Here is an 18,360-nt window from a genome sequence, read left to right as displayed (position 1 = left end):
ACATTATCAAACAATTCAACTAAAGGGACTGAAAGCTCACAGCAGGCTTCACTAATACACACTAGTTAATCATAATTTATTGGAAACTTTGCACTTGTATGTTTTGGCTTGTTAATCTTTTGACTGTGAAGCCACAAGTCTGTCAGGTTTTGTCTAAGCAGTAGATTGCCAGTTTGCATGAAAACAGCAAGAGCTTTTGTTTTCATTTTTACTTGAGAGGAAGAGTTCTAGTCCTGTTGCTGCAGGATGCAAACCAGAGACATATTGCTTTGCAAGGCACTGATCCACTTTTATCCTCTTTTTTCCACTTTTATCTCTTATTTCCCCAATAACTTAAGACATTAGAAATTAAATACTCCCATATCGATGATGATCGCCTGTCTCTAGCTTTCCTAACTAGTTGAGAACATCTGTAGACTGTGAGAACATGCAATACAAAATGTAATAGTCTGACTGAGCTACAGCTGGAAACCTGGCCTAGGTATTTGGAAAAAAAAACCCAAAGCCCTCAACTGTTAACTACAAATCACATCACTGAAACTAAATATTGCCAGGACAATGAGTCACTTATGATCAGCTAAAACATCATAGTAGGTACATGCCTACAGTTACTAATGAGAAGAAATAACAGTTATGTATCTGCATCAACATGTGGTTCAGCAAGTGTAGTACAAGACTGGAAGCTTGATTTTCCACTGAATGATAAATGATTTTGGCAATTTCCTTCTTTGCTTTGCTTCTTCATCACCAAAATCAGGGTAATGACATCACCTATGTACAGCGGATATTTAATCCTGTGACAAAAGCCTTGAGGCTAGAATTCCCAGAAGGCAAGTATAGAAGAAGAGTAACTGAGCCTCTCTGCTCAGCTCTTTTTCCTCCATCAACTGCAAAACTCCCTTGGCTTTGAAAATCCCATGTTAGCCCCACATTAGTGCTACTGTTATGTTGTTGCTGGGTTTTTCATGGTTCTTTCTCCACTCATGATGCCACCTTGTCATGGCTATTAATAGTCTTTTTTCTCCCTTCAGTCCCAACAGACCTATAGACCAACTAGTTCAAAATCAAAACAGAACAGAAATACAACTTTTCTCTGGAACAACAATAGCTTTTGTTATATTCCAGTATAGACTGAACAACACACTACATTTTCCAAGTAGTGCTTCATGTCATATAAACCTAAGAAAAGTGAGGGGAGGAGAGGGAGCAAAGCTCTTCCATTATTTATCAGCCACACAGTCTAGTCTTTGCCCCACAAGCTATTTCAGAGATCTATGGACGCAGCATTCACAGAAGATTTTCCCTCATTAATACTTTTAACCATGCTGATCTGCAGCACAACATTAAATTTACACACCACTGATTGTTGTGAAATATTTTTTTTTGCCCCCAGGAATGCTTAAAATAAAAATAATTAAATTCCTTTGCTTTTATGTCATAACAGTGTGCAACAAAGTAGTATATGAGCACTGTGTATTTACTGAAGCTCGTAAGTTATTGATGAGACTCTTAAAGACTAAGCTGAAAAAGCCATTCCACTTCTGGTGATTTACATAATTATATTTTAGGTACAATTTATTTATTATTCTGCTGCCTATAATCAACTTTTAAGCAAACATTCTGTGTATACCCTTATGTTTTAACCTGAAGCAATCCAAATTAATAAATGCAGTTTCATGCAAGAGCAGAGGTCTCCTGAAAGGCATCTCAGTTACATGTTTTAAAGCAATGGGCAACAATGAGGGGGCAGAAAAAAGTAATCCTCATCATCACCTCTTTACATTTCCTGTGGCTGTTCATTTGTTTATATCACAACAGCACCTAATCAAGAACCAGATGCCAGTTGTTAGACAGACAAGTGTTACTTGGGCACTTATCCACTTGCCTCTTCCTGCTGAAAAGCTGTTTCCAAAGTGCCACAGAAAGCCCCGGACACCAGGGCATTAAATTTCAAAGCATGTGTTCATCTTCTGTTATCTGACACAAAACCAACATTGTGTTCTGAATTACACTGCAAAAACCATGCCCTTGAAATTCCTCCCTGTTCCAGCCAGTAGAAGGCAAACAGCAAAGCAGTCACCTAAACTGAGTGCTCAGCTCCTCCTAAAGGGAAACTCTGGAGGGGAAAACACTGCACATACAAAAGAAAAGGGGCAGAGAGGAAGTGAGTCAGGGTTACTGGACAATATTTACTTGCTGATTTGAACACAAAGGAATCTCAAGCATTCCTCACCATCCCTTCAGCGAGGCACACTGCGCATAGCACATTGGATCTGTTGCCACAGTGTATTTAAGGTAAACCTCTGCCATTTTTGTCCTTCAGGCATGTCAGTTCAAGTTACTCTCCCAGGCCCTGACAGCACAGCATCACTCTGCAAGGCCTTCCCAGATGTGCAAGGATGCTACACCATCTTCTGTTAGATAACAAGTGCATTCCTAGATCCTTTTCATGAAAGCAAGAGAGATCAGAGGAATTGCTAATGATTTTGAAGGAAAGATGATGAAACCAGGAAGCCTGAGCCTCCTGACTTCATCAAAATTGGTTAGTGGACCTTCAGCATGCCACCCCGCCTTTATGTCTCAGTTTTCCCCTCTGAATACCTACATTTGTATTTAATATGTGTGTGTACCAGCTGACAAATCTGGAGAACTCCAGAAGGCAGCCTGGGCAAAATGTCAGAGCTAGAAAGCAGCAAAAAAAGACCTCCCAAAAATCTTTCAGATTAATATTATTCTTTAGGTAGGCACTGTGGCAGAGAGGGATTGCTGCAGCTCGCTGCGTTTTCCAAGTGCTGCTCTGGAAGCTATAGGCACCTGCAGCACAGTAATCTCAGGATAAGGGAGTGACTCAGCCTTCTGAATGCTGGACAAGGAAGATAGCAGGATTTCAGGGGTGAAACTGAGGAAGGATCAGATGAATCACAGCACTGTGTAACTCCTCCTCCTACATGACTCTAGTGGACTTATTACTGGCTGAGGACTAAATAGTGCTGGTTTCTTGAACAGAGAGAAAGGCCAAACCCTCTGCACCAGAAACAGGCTTTGCAAGTGATAGCCACTGTTGGCTAGAACTTTTGCAAACCAGTTAGCCAGCATCTCCCCTGCTTGCAGCTGAGCAGGGCAGGGAGCTGGGAAGTAGCCAAGGGCACCTCATATTTAGCCCTTGTGCTTGAAGGAGCCCTGCTGGAAAGGGCCTTCTCCAGCTGCAACCCTTGGGTTGGGAATGGAGATGCTTGAGATCTGTGCTGGGGTACTGTAAGCCTCCGCAATGCTGTAGCAACAACATGACCACAGCACTTCAAGGCTACAACGAGATACTGCTGATCTATTAGCACTGAAAACACTACTGATGTAAAACACAGCACTACTGACATCACTAGTGCTATACCCACATTAGGTCAGATGGGTGTTAATAAAATCATCTTGTATCTCCCACAGTCCTGGAGGTCTATGCCCAAGCAAGTCAGGAGTTAAACATTAAAACTATGGCCCTTTTGACACCCGAAATGTTTTCCATCAGCATAAGAGTGCCTACATAATTTATATATCACAAATATGATTTGGCAGGATTAAATATGAAAATAATATATCAAGGATTTGTTATTGGAAGGGAAAACATTTGCGGTATACAACAGCCCAACAGAAGAAAAGCCTGATTGCTGTGATGAATAATGCATATTGCCTATGGTACTAATTAACCTTGTACTCCAGTAAGATATTATGGAACAATAAGGCTAATTTGAATGTGGCCCAACACTTTTCCCAATGGCATCTGGAAATCAGTCTTTGGAACATGTAAAATTTGAATTTGTTAAACCAGAAGCCTTTATTTCTCAAAGAATAAACTTTCAGAAAGAATATTTTTGTTTCTCTGCATTCACAGCCCACTCTGTTGGCATGCATGCACACAGTACAAAAATACAGAAGGGGACTCCACAACCAGAAATGGTCTAGTCTGGCTTTCCAAGAGCCCACACCCATCTGCCAACAGCATGCAGGCAGTGATAACGTGCTTCTGACTAAATTCCACAAAGCCTCTGCAGACTCAGATGTCCTACGGATGTAACTGTGGCACGACTGTTGCACAGCCTTGCCTTCTCCCTGATCTGAGTGACAAAACAAGCTAGTTGAGAATGAACACTGGAACTTCAAGCTAATACTTCTATGCCTCCAATCTAAAAGCACATGCCTCCACCTGAAAACACTGACTAATTTAGGCTGCTCTTGCTTTCCTTCCAAAATACTCATTTTCTTGTTAGTCCAAAGCTACACATGGTATTGAACACACAACACATCAGAAGCACTGTGTTCTTAGTCATGTGCACAGTATGCACAACTTGCAGCAAACTACTTGCACACAAAGACATGCAGGCATGACCAAAGGCACAGAAGGCATCATGCATAGGCATCTTGATAAACACCTTTAAGAGCAGACATTCAACCATAAATTCACACAGTCACGGGAACAGGTTTTCAGATAACACCGGACAATTGCTTTATACACCAAGGTCTGATATAGCAAAGACTTACCTTGGGGGGGGGAGTAGGGAACAAACCAACCAATCAGGGAAGAAAGACTTTTTGGCTTTCTGTAAGTATCCTTCTACCCTGGGAATTGCTGGGAGGTCACCAAGGAGGTCACCAAACCAGACAGTACCCAACAATGTTTTGGAAGGGTAGGGTCTGACAGGGGTCATTGACCCCCCATCAACCAATGCACTTAACACACTACCTTTCAGAGCCGGTGGGTGACTCTCCACCTTCACCACAAGGATGACAGCTCTTGTCAATGCCATTAGCCATTAGTTCAGAGCTCAGTCAATAACAGACTCACACAATCATTTCATTTGCCCCCAAGCACCAGATTTCCAGCAGGCAGCCATCCCACACACTAGTGTGAAAACCCCACATAGAACAGCAAAATAGCACCAGGAGATCTCTGACCCGACTGCTGAGTATTGTGTTATCAAGGCATCCAGGAAGTGAGTGCCCCAAAACATCAACAATGGGTATGCCAACTGCAGAGCAAGAGTCAGTTGAGCACACAAAATGACAGCAGCAGCTTAGGGAAAAGGCTTCCTATGATAAACCAAGTCCTGCAAGCAGACTCAGAGTGCTGGCATGCCATTTTAGATGGTAGTAATAGCGAGGAGTGACTCAAAACTTCTTCCCTACTCTTTTCAAAGGAACACGATGCGGAAACACATGGATGAGCTTTAGCCTGTGTCCCCCTGCATGAGATGAGAAAAAGACAACCATAAAAAGCCAGAAACACTGATATTTGGGAGGTATGGAGGAGATCAGGACCAAAACATTTGCTGAGAAATAGGTCTGATGTGAATTACATCAATTATTATGAACTACATTTCTATCATATAGGCTGTGCTCTGCTGGCAGCCAGTGCAACAGGAAATCATTTAGTTGTTAAGAATATATTACAAAAGATTATCATCTCCAACCAAAAATGAATGATAAAATCCCCACTGACTACAGAAAGCACAAGATCATGCTGCTACTCACTTCTGCCAGGAAACCGGCACCCAGACGTATTAGCCTGGCAGCACTACCCTGCAGCAAGGGCTCCGGCTGCTATTTCTGCCAGGCTTACCAGCACAGACACCAACAGGACAGTTTCTGTCTCTGGTAGTAGCTAGACTCTCAATCTGGACTGAATTGCCTTTGCACATAAATGGTCAATTAACTCCCTCAAGCATAAGCTTGTCTCTGCATCTGCCTGTGTGCGGCCACACTGCTCTGACCCAAGCCATGTCTGTAGCCATTACCTCCATCTAAATCCCCTGCTGCTGGCTTTGCTGGTGGATGCTACTGCTGTCACAACACAAGAGCAAGTCCTAGCAGCTGTGACACTTCATTTGTCTGGGCAGCAGCATGCCTCAAAGGATGACTACCCTGTTTTAGTGAGAGTATGCAAGACAATCAATGCAAACTAGTTTTGACATATTAAATCATGCTTGAACTGTGAGAGCAAAGCAAAATAATGTAAAAGTCATGAAAAAAAAAAAAAAAGCCTTACAAATAAATAAATAATGTGGGCCAGTCTTGAGTACAGGAAGGGGAGAAAAATCTTTTACCTGAGCCTGACTGAAAACTTTGGGTAGGCACAGAGTGAAAGACTGCTTTGCAAGACAGACACCTGCCTTTTTCTACAGAGGTTTATAGCCATTTACATGCATTTCACCTCCAGGATGAATCTCTTGCCAATCACCTGCTCTGGCACTGAAAGAGCATCAAGTGTTCTAGCAAAGAGCAGCCCCAAAAACAGATAGGACAGGAAAAGTGAAATTCTATCACATGTATATTTACACCTTACCAGCACATTCACCTGCATGCAAAAACCCTGAGCAACATCTGACTTGGTACTGGAGGTCCCACGCCTGGTTTTGCCACTTTGTGAGCCCTTCAGCCATTTTAAAATCAAATTCCCTCTGCAGACACTTTGCTCTAGAGGTTTCTTGCCAGAGAGATAATACTCAATATCTGCTGCAAGTCTACCATTGCAATGCAGGAAATCCCACCAGTACAGGGTCACAGGGCATCTGTGGACACTGGCAATTAACTGTGGCATCTCCCTGACATCCTGAACCCCTTCCTCCCTGCTGTGGATTTTTTTCCAGTAATTAACATGCCAAATTGCCTTGGATTTATACGAATAAAATGCTGACTCCTGTCCCAAGATCACACCATCACTCGTGCTTCTCAGAACCTGCACAGAGCCCCAGCAGTAATGAAGTCCATGGTCCTGTCTCTGTCCCTGCCTGGGTTGCAGGCTATCTGCAAAGCGGCTTGGAGCTGGGAAGCTGCAACCCAGAGGCTGCTTCTGCCGAATACCAAATTAGCACATTCTCCAAGCTTGTAGGGAGCAGCTTTTCTCTGGCTGTGCAGTAATTAAAAAGCTTCCTTTCCAGGCAGCTTTTGAAAGCAACACTGTGACCTCCATCCCTGCTGCAATGGGATGAGAGACTCAGTGTAAGACTTATGATGCATTATTTGGGGAATTAGTATTATAGTAGAACGACCCTTCTGACCATGCAGGAGGCAGCCATTTCACTCAGTGGATGGTAACCATGACTCCAGAGTTCAATAAAGATCACGTTGGCTGCCTAGACAAGTTCAAGTAATACTAGTCACATGTGCAGAGGGCCTGCTGGGGAAGGAGCAGCATTTTTATCTCTCTGCAGATTGTCTGGTACTCAATAAAGCTGAGGCTTTGGCAGTGAAAGGGACCTTTGGGTAGATATGAACTCCTAGGCACAGCTTCTACACTAGGCAGAGGCTCTGGTTGATGTGAGAGTCCTGCTCAGAAAATGCACCTCCCGGCCAAACATTTTTTTGAAGGGAAGCATCTAGTCAAGGTACAAAAACAAGCCTTTTGCAAAGACAGCTTCTATTTAAATTCCAGATCTAGAGGAATGTCAAGTTTGTTGTTACTTCTCAATGAATCCACTTGGAGATGAATGTTCTTGGGGTTTTAGGTTAGTCTAAGACCATAAAAAGAGCACAGGGGATCAAGTACAGCACTGACACCCAGAACCTTGGTTCAGGCTACAGCCCCTGGCTGGCACTGAACAACTCAGCCTCTGGCCCAAGGCTGTAATCTATTAAGTGGGGAACAGTGACTCTGACTTACTTCATAAAGCAGATCCTTCAAGATCCAATAGAGAAAAGCCCTTTATACAACCTGCAAATGTTTTCAATAATCTGTATTAACCATTTATTTCCTCACACTAAAACAGTCATATCTGAAGTGCCAGAGAAACTACTCACAAGCCACTCAAAGTCTACAATGATGCCTTGACTCAGGATACACCACCAAGTCTTACCACAGCAATGGGTCACATCACAAGCCAGTGCTGCATCCTGTGCCACACTGGCCAGGTAAACCGGCCGTGGGAGCTGAGCCCACCACCATCACCACCACAGTGGGCTGTGCAGGGATGCCACGCTGAAGATGCAGATGAAGATGCTCTGCTGATGCATATTCTCTCCCACTCACCCAGCTGGCACCCAGGAACATGACTTAAGCTGTTTTTTTAAGGACATACATTTACAGAGATAAAACATGCGTATGAAATCAGTAAGAGACATCCACAAGCCTGGCATTATCTCTTTTGTCTTTTATTTTTCCCCCCTTTAATCTGCTTTGGTTATAGAGTTTGGGGTTTATGTAACACCTAGCCTCCTCACTCTTCAAGTTCATTCCGGTATTAATCTCAGCCATCCCTGACTGAAATAAAACATGGAAGCACATCAGTACCTGCTGCAGCCTTAGCCATCTGTTCATTGATACCATCGTGCCTATACTAGATTAACTTCTTCAGTGACAGAAAATGAGCAAACTTCAAGCAAAATAAATGGGCATTTCTATTTACATGAAGAGCATATTCACCTCTTTCTGCAGACATCTGCGCTGCAGTCTCTTTGCTTTTATTGCAGTCTATTGAACACTTACCTTATACACGATACAGGTTTATCCAGTTAAAGAAATTAAGTAAAAAGTAAGCTGCAAATCTGTTCATACAAGCACAACTGTATTCTCCTTCTGCAGAGCCAGGATTTCAACCTCAATGTTAACCCAAAGTAAGTTAAAATGGTCAAAATGTAAAGCAGGCAGATGGAAAAGCTTATTATTGAAATGTCAATACATCATTAACTACTGCTAAGTGCTTCTAAACGAGCAACACAGAACTGGAAACCCAAATTATGAACAAAACACTATAGTACTTCATTTTAATACCCCATTAAATTAGGTGGAATGAGGGTTCTGACAAATGAGCTCTGGCAGACCATAGGCAGCTCAAGAGGTTGCAGATACCTTCCTGTTAAAGATCACAGTGGGATAGTGCCCACGTCCTGGGCAGCTGGGGCATCAAGAAAAACCCTACACTTGTCGCATCAACTCTTGGGCAGATTATCCCGTTCTGCAGAGCCAGCAGCAGCTTCCAGGATTGAGAGAGAGGGCAGCTGGGGACAGCCATACCTTAAATCAAGGCAATTAAATTCAGTGCATTGCCAACTAGCATTTGTGGACTTTATCCTTAGTATTTCTCCAGAGTCCTTACTTGTTTCTAAAAATCCACAGTTAACAAGAAAGCTGTTTCCAAGAATTTCAAAACCTAAGGTGGAAATTAAAGGAACCTAACAGCAGTATGGCTAACACTCCCTTTTCTCCTGCATCAGCTCTCTCATCCCATAATTTAAGAAATCCCAATTTCTACTAATGGATACTCTATAGTAAAGAATACTAAACCCAAAGGCAGTATTCAAATAAATATCAGTTAATTATCTAGGACCAGACTAAAAAAGGGTACCCTAAGATCTGCCCCAAAATATCTTACAGCTAAAAAGCAAACACAACCTTCACAGTTGACACTTTTGGAGCCATTTCCAAACCTTATTTGCACTGTTCAATCTACACTTTGTAGGGGAAAAAAAGTGCTCCTTAATTGTCCTTCTGGAAGGTGACTGTCAGCAGCCACACTGCGAAAAAATAAGGTTAGGTTGGTCAAAGTAATGGCCTAAAAGTGTTGCTGCAGAATGAGGAAAGATCTTCAGAGTCATTGGGGTTATGAGCAAACAAGGTAGTGCAGAAGGTTACAACTCATTAGCAAAGCACTATTGCACATAAAAAGATACCGAGCCTTCTATAATGAAGGCACATATACATGCAAAATAAAGCAAAGAGAATAATATTTAATTAATCCTGCTGCAACACAGTTTTGGTCTATGGAAAACATTTCCCCGCTCTTCTTAATTATTTCAGCTGCAGAACAAACCACCTAAAGTCACTTGCACATATCTCTCTGCAGAATAAAGCCTCATTTCCCCTCTGGTGACAACTGCCTTTCGCTGAAATGAGGCATTCAGCTGATTTTCTTTATATTTGAAAAGACAATAGACACTGTGTGGCCAAAAATTCAGCTATTCTGACATGGTTTTGTTTTGTGCCTAAATTAAAATTAACTAGGCACTTCAGCTCATAATTATATAAACACCTATGATGCTATACTCCTAACCAATTTGGTTTTAATCAGAAAAAAGCATGAGAGGTATGAATGATGGGCAAAGAGCTCCCTTGAGGGGCAACTGTATTTCCAAATTCAGTATTCTCCATATACTGAATAATTCCATCAATGCTTCTCTTTCCATGTAATCACCTCCCAGTAGAACAATTAAAAGTGGGGTGGGTTTTTTTTGTTTGGTTGGTTGCTTTTTATCCCTGGACCGTGCTTGCTTTCCACTCCACCACAAGGGTAAAAGCACACTTGCCTTATTCACCTAAGCCCCAGCTGGGAAGTGTCCCACAAGACAAGCAGGATTTAGCAGCATGCTGTCATTATAGCATCTGCAACAAGGAGTTTAGAGCAAGAATTCAGCCCTGAGTCAGAAAGGCAAGCAAACAAGATATAGAGGAAGAAAAGTTGCCCCCCTCCTCCACCTACATCAGATGCAAAACTAGTTTACTGGCTGCTTCGGGCAAAAGCCCAAGCTCCAAAATAAGGGTACCTGTGCAGCAGCATGTTTCCATTTCCTAGAAATAAGGAGACAGGGAAAGCAATGTCTGAGCTGCAGCACTATGTCACTTGAGGAAACCACACACAGTGAATTTGTTAAAAATAGAGATGTTTTTTTTTACTGTGGTATCAGCAACGTGCTTCATTCACAGGTCAGGCCTCTAGGATAGCTGTTGCGCAGACACAGAAATGCGATATTCATCAAGCCATCACCATCACTGGCAAGCCTAGATGGTGCCACCTACCAGCCGAGGGTCACTACCTCTGCCTGCCTGCTCCTGCACAGCTGCAAGAAACCCAGTTGCCTCTGAATATCCTTCCAGTAGCTGATCAACAGGGGGGCAATCACTGCTCTAGGAAAGTGCCTTCAAATGCCTGCACTGATTGCACTGCTCTTAGAGGAAGAACTCTGTTCCACCCCCAATCAGCCAGCAACAAAATCACCTGAGAACTGATTTATCAGGTAAACTTCTGATCTATGTATACTAGCTACCTATGTCAATTAGTTTTAATTATATCAAGAATAAAAGACCTGTGAACACAAGGTTTTTTTCCAGCTTTGTTTTCTGTAAGAAATTCTCATTTCTCTTGGCAGAGCTCAGCTGAATTGCAACACAAGCAATGAACAATCAGCAAAAATAAATATTGTTTGGCAAATGCACTGAGGTATGCTCAAAGTTGATTAAGGGAAGAATAATCAAGCAAACATCAATATTTAAGACAGCAGAAGGGCTTGAACACTAGAGTTGTTTTACAAATGAAAAATATCCAAGTATTTCCTCTGGCAGCAATTCCTTTCTAAAACCAGAAAACAATACTGCAATCCATCCTCCCTCCAGCCCTCAAAGTTCCTCCTCAGAAGAAGGCAAGGGTAAAGAAAGATTTCACTGAGTTTTCCTCCATTATTTTGTCCACCTCTAACATCTGTAATCTTATCCATACTTGTAGCTGACTAAAACCAGCTGTACTCTTTTTGATGTCTCTTAAGTAGCAGCATGCACTGATTCTTGGAAAGGAAAGCCTTACAACCTCCTGAACTCATTATCCACCTTCTCAGCTGGGCTCTCATTCAGTACAGTTTTTCTCCCCTCCCCCCCCTTTTCCTTTCTTTAAAAAACTCAAATATTTAATTAATTTTTGATTCAGCTCTAAAAGCAGATGAAAAAAAAAAACCAGGCTCTGCAAATCAATTACACCCACAATTACCACTCTGGTCACTAGCAGGACCTCAGCACTGCAATTGTATTTGGGTCTCATTAGCTTAACCTGTCAACATCCTCTCCCTTCCAGTACCATGGGCTCCGAAGCCTTGAAAGGCATAAAAGTAAGTACTTCTTACTAAGAACACATTGGGCTGAAGGTGAGGATGAATACAAAGAGAAGTGCTAGAAGGTGCCCTTTTCACAGCAGCTTTATTAACTTCCTACACAAACCCCAGTAGTGAGCCCTGCTATATACAGAAAGCAACTAAAACTGAAGTTACAATAAAACCCATCTATGCCAGTGCAGGAAGAAGGAAAGCATAGACCGGGGCAGATAAGAATTTTTTTTGCCAACCCCCTAAATGGATAAAGGCAGATATTTCAGTGGTGCTGCATGATGTTTGTACAGTATCTGGGGAGCTGGCCATTAACTTTGGTTGAGTACTGCCTGCTAAGAAGGATACCACCATTAGGAGACTTGAAATAGACCAAACAGACTTGAAACTGGGCACTTCCCTCAATTTTCCTCAAGGTCCCATTCAGACAGCACCAGCTGAACCGAAGCAAAGACAATAACCATTAGTCCTTTCAGCAGTACCAAATCACAGCTCTGGAAACCAGCACAGAAATTCACAGAGCAACTGCTTTCATTTCTCTTATTAACTAGTACAGCAATTTATTCTTGTGAATAATGAACCTTAACACCAGTCCTTTATAAACATGTCCCAAAACAGTCACAATTTACCTCTAACTGTTCCATAGCAGATGCTGATAAATGAGCCATGTTGCCAAAGGATGTATAAAATCCAACTAGTTTGGGTTCTTTACAGTAAATACTACCTAGCCACCTATATTAATTGAGAGAGTGAGTACATTATATAAGGAGATTAGACCATGTCATATTTACAGCTTCAGTGTCCCCAGCGAGAGAAACTGCTCAGCTGTTACTGTCAGTACCTTCTTCAAACAGGAACCCTGCTGACAGGATGATGAATTCAGAACATCGTTGCCAATTAATGATTTGTAGGCAGAAGGGATTTCAATAGTTCCCATATGTTTGTGAGAGCGACTGGGATTTACATTACCTCTAATAAGAGAGTGTAGTCTGCTCTGTCCAGACATGACACTAGAGCTTGGAAAATGTCATATTTGCAGGAGAAATTTTAATAAACAAAGCCAGGCTCTTCTGGGTTGAAAGAGTTTCCTAAAGCATGATCATTAATAACCTGCTTATGCTTAAGCAAAAGGAAGCAGGGAGACTGCTTGCAAGATGCAGCCAAGTGATTTACAAACCAAAGGTCAGAGTTTATTTAGGTGTTTGTCTAAGCTACACTGAAGAGTGCCAAGATCATCATTATGTCAGCCAGGAGCACAGAGTGCATTTCCTAAACACCAGTCAGGCCAGTGGGGCAGTAGGAAGAGGCATCTACAAGCACACAGGACCTTTCTTGGTGTTACTTATACTGCTTGTGGGTTGCAAAATTTAACTTCACTGTCCTATAAAAAAACCCTCATCCTTATGACTATAATAATACCCAAACAAGAAAGCACTTTACTCACAAAGCTTCAGCATGAATTCCATACACGCTGAGTGCAGACAACCTGAATGGCCTAAGGCTGAATATCTCCTATGGACTGAGCATCTCCTCAGAGTCAACAAGCAGGAAACACTTGGCACAATGACCTGGGTTAAACACCAGCATACCCAAACGGGGCCCTCAAACAGACTGTGCTGTAGGCGCTCAGATCCCAGTGTCCCACTGATTTGGTGATGGAATTTAGGGCTTTCCTACAAATAAGAATTACGGGCTTTAACAGCTCTAGACCAATTAAATTACTTAATGAACTCCTGCCAAGGGTGAAGCCTGTAGGTGAAGTATAAGAATATTTTTATCCATAACGAAGCATATCCTTGTTGATCTATTTGACCCACACCTCTCATCTGACAATGTGGATTTCCTCAGCTTGGGCTAATGTTGATCTTGGCTCCCCTTGTGCAGTATCAAATATCAAGTCTGATTCTTCTCCCCCTTCCCCATGGAAGAAGTATTTTTATTAGCACAGGAAAAGCAAAACCAAGTCAGATGCTGTTGCATGGACTACATCTGCAAAAAAAGAAGACGACTACCCTGGTTAAAAAGCACACTCCACATGCTGTTTACTAGAGGGTTCTCCAAAAACAATATTACCTACATTTTCTCTCCAAGAAAATTCTCCCTTGAAAAGACTTGAACTTCTGAGGTACAGTGTGTGACCAAGTATAAAAGGATCGAGGCCAGTTTGCTTTGGATATGTACTGATCTAGCCTTTGCACCAACACTACAATCATAAATAAAAAGTGTCTGGAGTGAGTTGAAGAGAAAAATTCACCACCACCTTTGACTGGAACAGAATCCCTCTGACTTCCCCACAGGCTAGGTACTACTAAGTGGCTGAAGTGCAGGCAGTTAAGATGGGACTGATAACCAACATATAGTTATTTTGCAAAAGGCAAACTGCAGTGAAATGTTGGGCTTTTTTTTTTTTCCCTTTCCCCTTCTTTTTAATGTCCAAATCAGTTTTAAGCTACCTGTTACATACTTACAAGAGAGGGGCAGATTTTATAAACCAGCATGTAATACAGCAAACCATAAAATGAGATTATACACTCCTCGAGTATGTTGCATTTTAAAAGTATTCATTTTAGGTCTTAAGCTTCAGATCTCTTGCAAAAAGCCCCTGATGATTCAGGAGACCAGCATTGCTGACCAGCAACTCAGGAACCTCAGCCAGCTACTTGTGTCAAAACTTCAGCACATATGAAAGCATTTTTGTTGGTAGCTCTTTAGGTTTAACTCTAAACAGCTGAACAGCTTCGTATTAAACTGTTTACCAGAGAGGAAAATCAATCACCTCACCACATCAAATCCTCACTCCCCCCCCACAAAGAAAGAAAAACATACTCCTTTAAATACAGAAACAAAATGCATCTTGCAGAGGGAGATTAACTTCAAACATTCCCTATTACAATCCAGAAAAAAAGAAATCAAGCTTCTAAAATCCATAAGGAAACACCAATGCTGAGGAGAAAAAGGTACAGCCTTAAATAACCGATAAAATTGCAATTGGCTCATGGACTCAGCAGTACAGTGCTCCAAAGATAATAGTGGTGTGACAGATTCTCCTTGTCCACAGCCCTGCAAGCACCAGAAGCACCCATACACAAGTGTCAAGTCCCACTATGTCCAGCCAAGGCCTCTCCCTTCCTGATGCTAAAGGCATTCAAAGAACCTCAGTGGAAGTGAGAACCTGATCCACCACTGTCAACTCAACCAGGCATGAAGGACGTGGAAGAGAAGAAAGCTGAGACCGCACATCACCTCAGTACAGCACCCTTCCTGCAAACCCTTACCTTGGCAGGTATTGTTCTTCTCCTCATACCCTGCCTTGCACAAGCACTTGCCGATGGGCACCAGCCATTCCCCCTCAGCACTGCAGTGCATCTTTGGTGCTTCATCAGTCACCGAATGGTTGACGCAGACGCCTGACACCTCCAGCAGCTGTGAGGAATCTGCTCCTGTGATGGTGTCAGGAAAGCGGGCCAGGTTGCGGATCACCGATGGGCATTTCTTGTAGTACACACGCACAGAGACCAGGGCAATGCAGGCACCCACATCCTGGAAAGCAAGGTAAAATCCCTTTTTTGTTAAGGGACCAACATCTCTCACCTCCGTGTTTAGCTTCATAACTCTGTCACCAAGATCTAACTCTGTAAAGCTCTCATCAGCAGCAATGGTGTCAATCTTGATGTACTGGTTTTCTTTGATGTTCCTCCCATCTTCATCATCTGATTCAAAGTAATACATGTTAAAAGTCTCTTTGCAAGTCCCAAGTCCTCCTGGAAGGCTGTTACAGTCCCTCAGGGTGAATTTGAGCTCTATGAAGATGCGGGATGCCCCTTCATTAGAGATCCAGCTGGTCAGAAGCCAGTTGTTCTGGTTCTGTTCCATTACCTTGCATACTTGGTATGTGTGTATCGGAGCGTAGTTTTCATCCACCTCACCAATTTCTTCCCACTGTATAGAAAGGAAAAGTATTACTGTTTTTAAATGTTACAGCTCCCGCAAAATCTTAGCTAATCACACCTAAAAGCGCCTTGTCCTGCAGAGGTTTAAGAGGACTTTTAGGGTGAAAAAGAAGTTAAACGGCAGTTTTGCATACTGGAGGCACAATACATTTCTGATAAAGTCAGATAAAAGACCCTTTACAAATATAAAAGGATGCTGCTTAAAACCTTTTCTTTCAGGTATTTTGGAAGTGGGAAAACATACTGCTGGATTTGTCCACTAACACTTTATTAGGAAACAAAACAAAAGCAGATGGGGCCATGAGCTGACCTTTTCCAATGCATCAATATAGGACAGGAAAAGAAAAAATAACCAAGATCACTATTACGGTCCGTCTGTCCCTGCTCCCCTAGGCTGCTTTCTACTACATCCTCAAATCACTGCCGAACACAATGAGAACAACCACATTTCTCCAAGCTATTCTCCCCCATCAAACAGCCTTCCAGAAAATGAGCAGAGTGATATATGAAAGAAATAGGCCTTCGTTCTCCCCAAGTGCGTTAGTCAGAGGAGTTCCTGCTCATGCAAGAAGATTACTTCCAGTAAAGGTTACAAGGATCTGCAAATGTACAGTTGTTCGTGAGCTACACAGGTATTTAAGCAGAGCTCCAGATAACTTCTCACAGCTGTCTGTGGGAATTGTAGCAACTGTTCTTCTCATTTAATTTGGCCATACTCTGAAGCACATCACCTGGAAGAAATGCTTTTCCTGATCCAGCACACCACAGTTAGTAGTACCACAATAGTACCTACAATAGAGACACAACATTGTTTCCTCTTTGCTTTTGACAACTGTAGCATCACATTAATGAGATTAGATTAACCCATGTAAGTACAGCAAAGAACTTGGGAGAATTTGTGATGATTTCAGTTTTGTTCCCTTCTACTTCTGACCTGTTCACCTGCAAGGGCTTAATTTCCAAAGCCTCTTCCATCCTCTGCTCAGCATTGCTGCCAGCATCAAGTCACAGCACAGAGAAAATGCACAGAGCATAAATTAAACGTGCTCCAGTACAAGGTAATAGCTATATTCCAGGATCCATATCCTCTAAGGCTAAAGGCCAATTTTTGTCATTGGAAATACAGCCTGAGATTAAGTTGAGAGCCTTATCAACCTGGCTGCCATTACTGCAAAGCTGATGAGAAGGAACACCCTCAGAGTCAGCCTAATGATAAAGGTTTTTAGGGGAAATGCTGTTCTTAAAATTTAAATAAAAATGGCAGCAACAAGTGGAATGAAAACATAATCTGATACTACAGTCCCAAATGAGTTATAAATACTGCCAGCAGAAAAGTCTTTTCTCTCCTCCCTGACTTGGGATGTGAAAAAGTGGAGACTTTTGCAATTTCAGCAAGACATACCTGCCGCGATGTGCAGAGTTCACATGCACAGCCAGTCTTCCAAGTGAGGAACCTAACCTGAGGACATTTTTGTCATGCTAAGCAGTATCTTAATTTCTAAACTCTTTTTATGTCTCTGGGCTTAAATAGGCCATGACCCTATCATGATTAACATGTACTTGTCACTTCTTCCTTCCTGGTAGTGCCACAGAGTTAGCTGGAGACATGCCTGCAGCAAAAGCTAGGCAGATCTGTGCAGGATTCATTCTCCTTACTTAGAGGAGGGGCAATTAACAATTATAAAGAGTAGAGCCACTGAGAAAACACATAGGAAGAATATGCAAGATAGCACAAATCAGCAGCTAGCTTCTCTACATTCCAGCAAATGGGGGAGGTTTAAATATATGAAATTAAAAAGCAGAAAAGCACCATCCTTCCACTACTGTGATTAAGCGGTAAAAATGCTGTACATATAAGCTTCCAAGTGGATTTATTTAACATGACACTTCATAAATGCACAGTCTCCTTTTTATCACAGCAGCAATTCTCCATTTGATGAAGATATACCCCATATAGGCCACAACCTTAATGACTTTATACTTTTGCTTTTTCTGGCTGAAGGTCAGAGGATCACCGGAACAATCACACCCATCAACCAGCATATATCAAGAAGTGTTAACCTCCAGCAGGACGTGGTGAGGGATCAAAATTGCTTAGACCAGTTTTAGCAAGTGGGAATGTGTACAGATAGCCACAAGGCACATAATGTAACTCCGCAGATGCTCCCTAAATGTAGAATCTTAGAACAGTTAGGGTTGGAAAGGACCTTAAGATCATCTAGTTCCAACCCCCCTGCCTTGGGTTAGAACTCACAGTAGACCATGTCGCCCAAGACTCTGTGCAGCCTGGCCTTAAACACTGCCAGGGATGGAGCAGGGATGTGTATTTCTTTCAGAGAACTGACCATTTGCAGTGACTGTAGTGTCGCAGTAATATCATTAGAGACCTTACTTGAAGGCATATCTAAAAACATCACTTCCTTTTAATACGTGCCAGATCATTTATCAAAGACCCAGCCCATCATGCTTTCCAGGATTATGAAGTAAAGCTCATTTCCATTGCTGCTCCAGAAGTTCTGTTAGTGGGAGCTAGTATAAGAAAGCTCATTTGTTCAGAAAC

General features: G+C 42.3%; 1 protein-coding gene across 10 annotated transcripts in view; it reads right to left on the bottom strand.

Moving 5' to 3' along the window:
• The window catches only part of EPHA5 (EPH receptor A5), a 197,853-nt gene that overhangs the window by 136,331 nt on the left and 43,162 nt on the right, over positions 1 to 18,360 (bottom strand). For all 10 annotated transcript variants that reach the window (XM_057411047.1, XM_057411052.1, XM_057411048.1 and 7 more), the window contains exon 3: positions 15,126 to 15,789. In XM_057411047.1, the coding sequence (XP_057267030.1) occupies positions 15,126 to 15,789 (664 nt within the window). The remainder of the gene's footprint in view (positions 1 to 15,125; positions 15,790 to 18,360) is intronic.

Source organism: Pezoporus wallicus, unplaced genomic scaffold, assembly GCF_028554395.1.
Source record: "Pezoporus wallicus isolate ANWC-B61680 ecotype Strahan unplaced genomic scaffold, APGP_CSIRO_Pwel_v1 contig_2439, whole genome shotgun sequence".
Taxonomy (NCBI): domain Eukaryota; kingdom Metazoa; phylum Chordata; class Aves; order Psittaciformes; family Psittacidae; genus Pezoporus; species Pezoporus wallicus.
The sequence above is the reverse complement of the archived record's forward strand: the minus strand, read 5'-3'. Positions and strand labels throughout refer to the sequence as shown.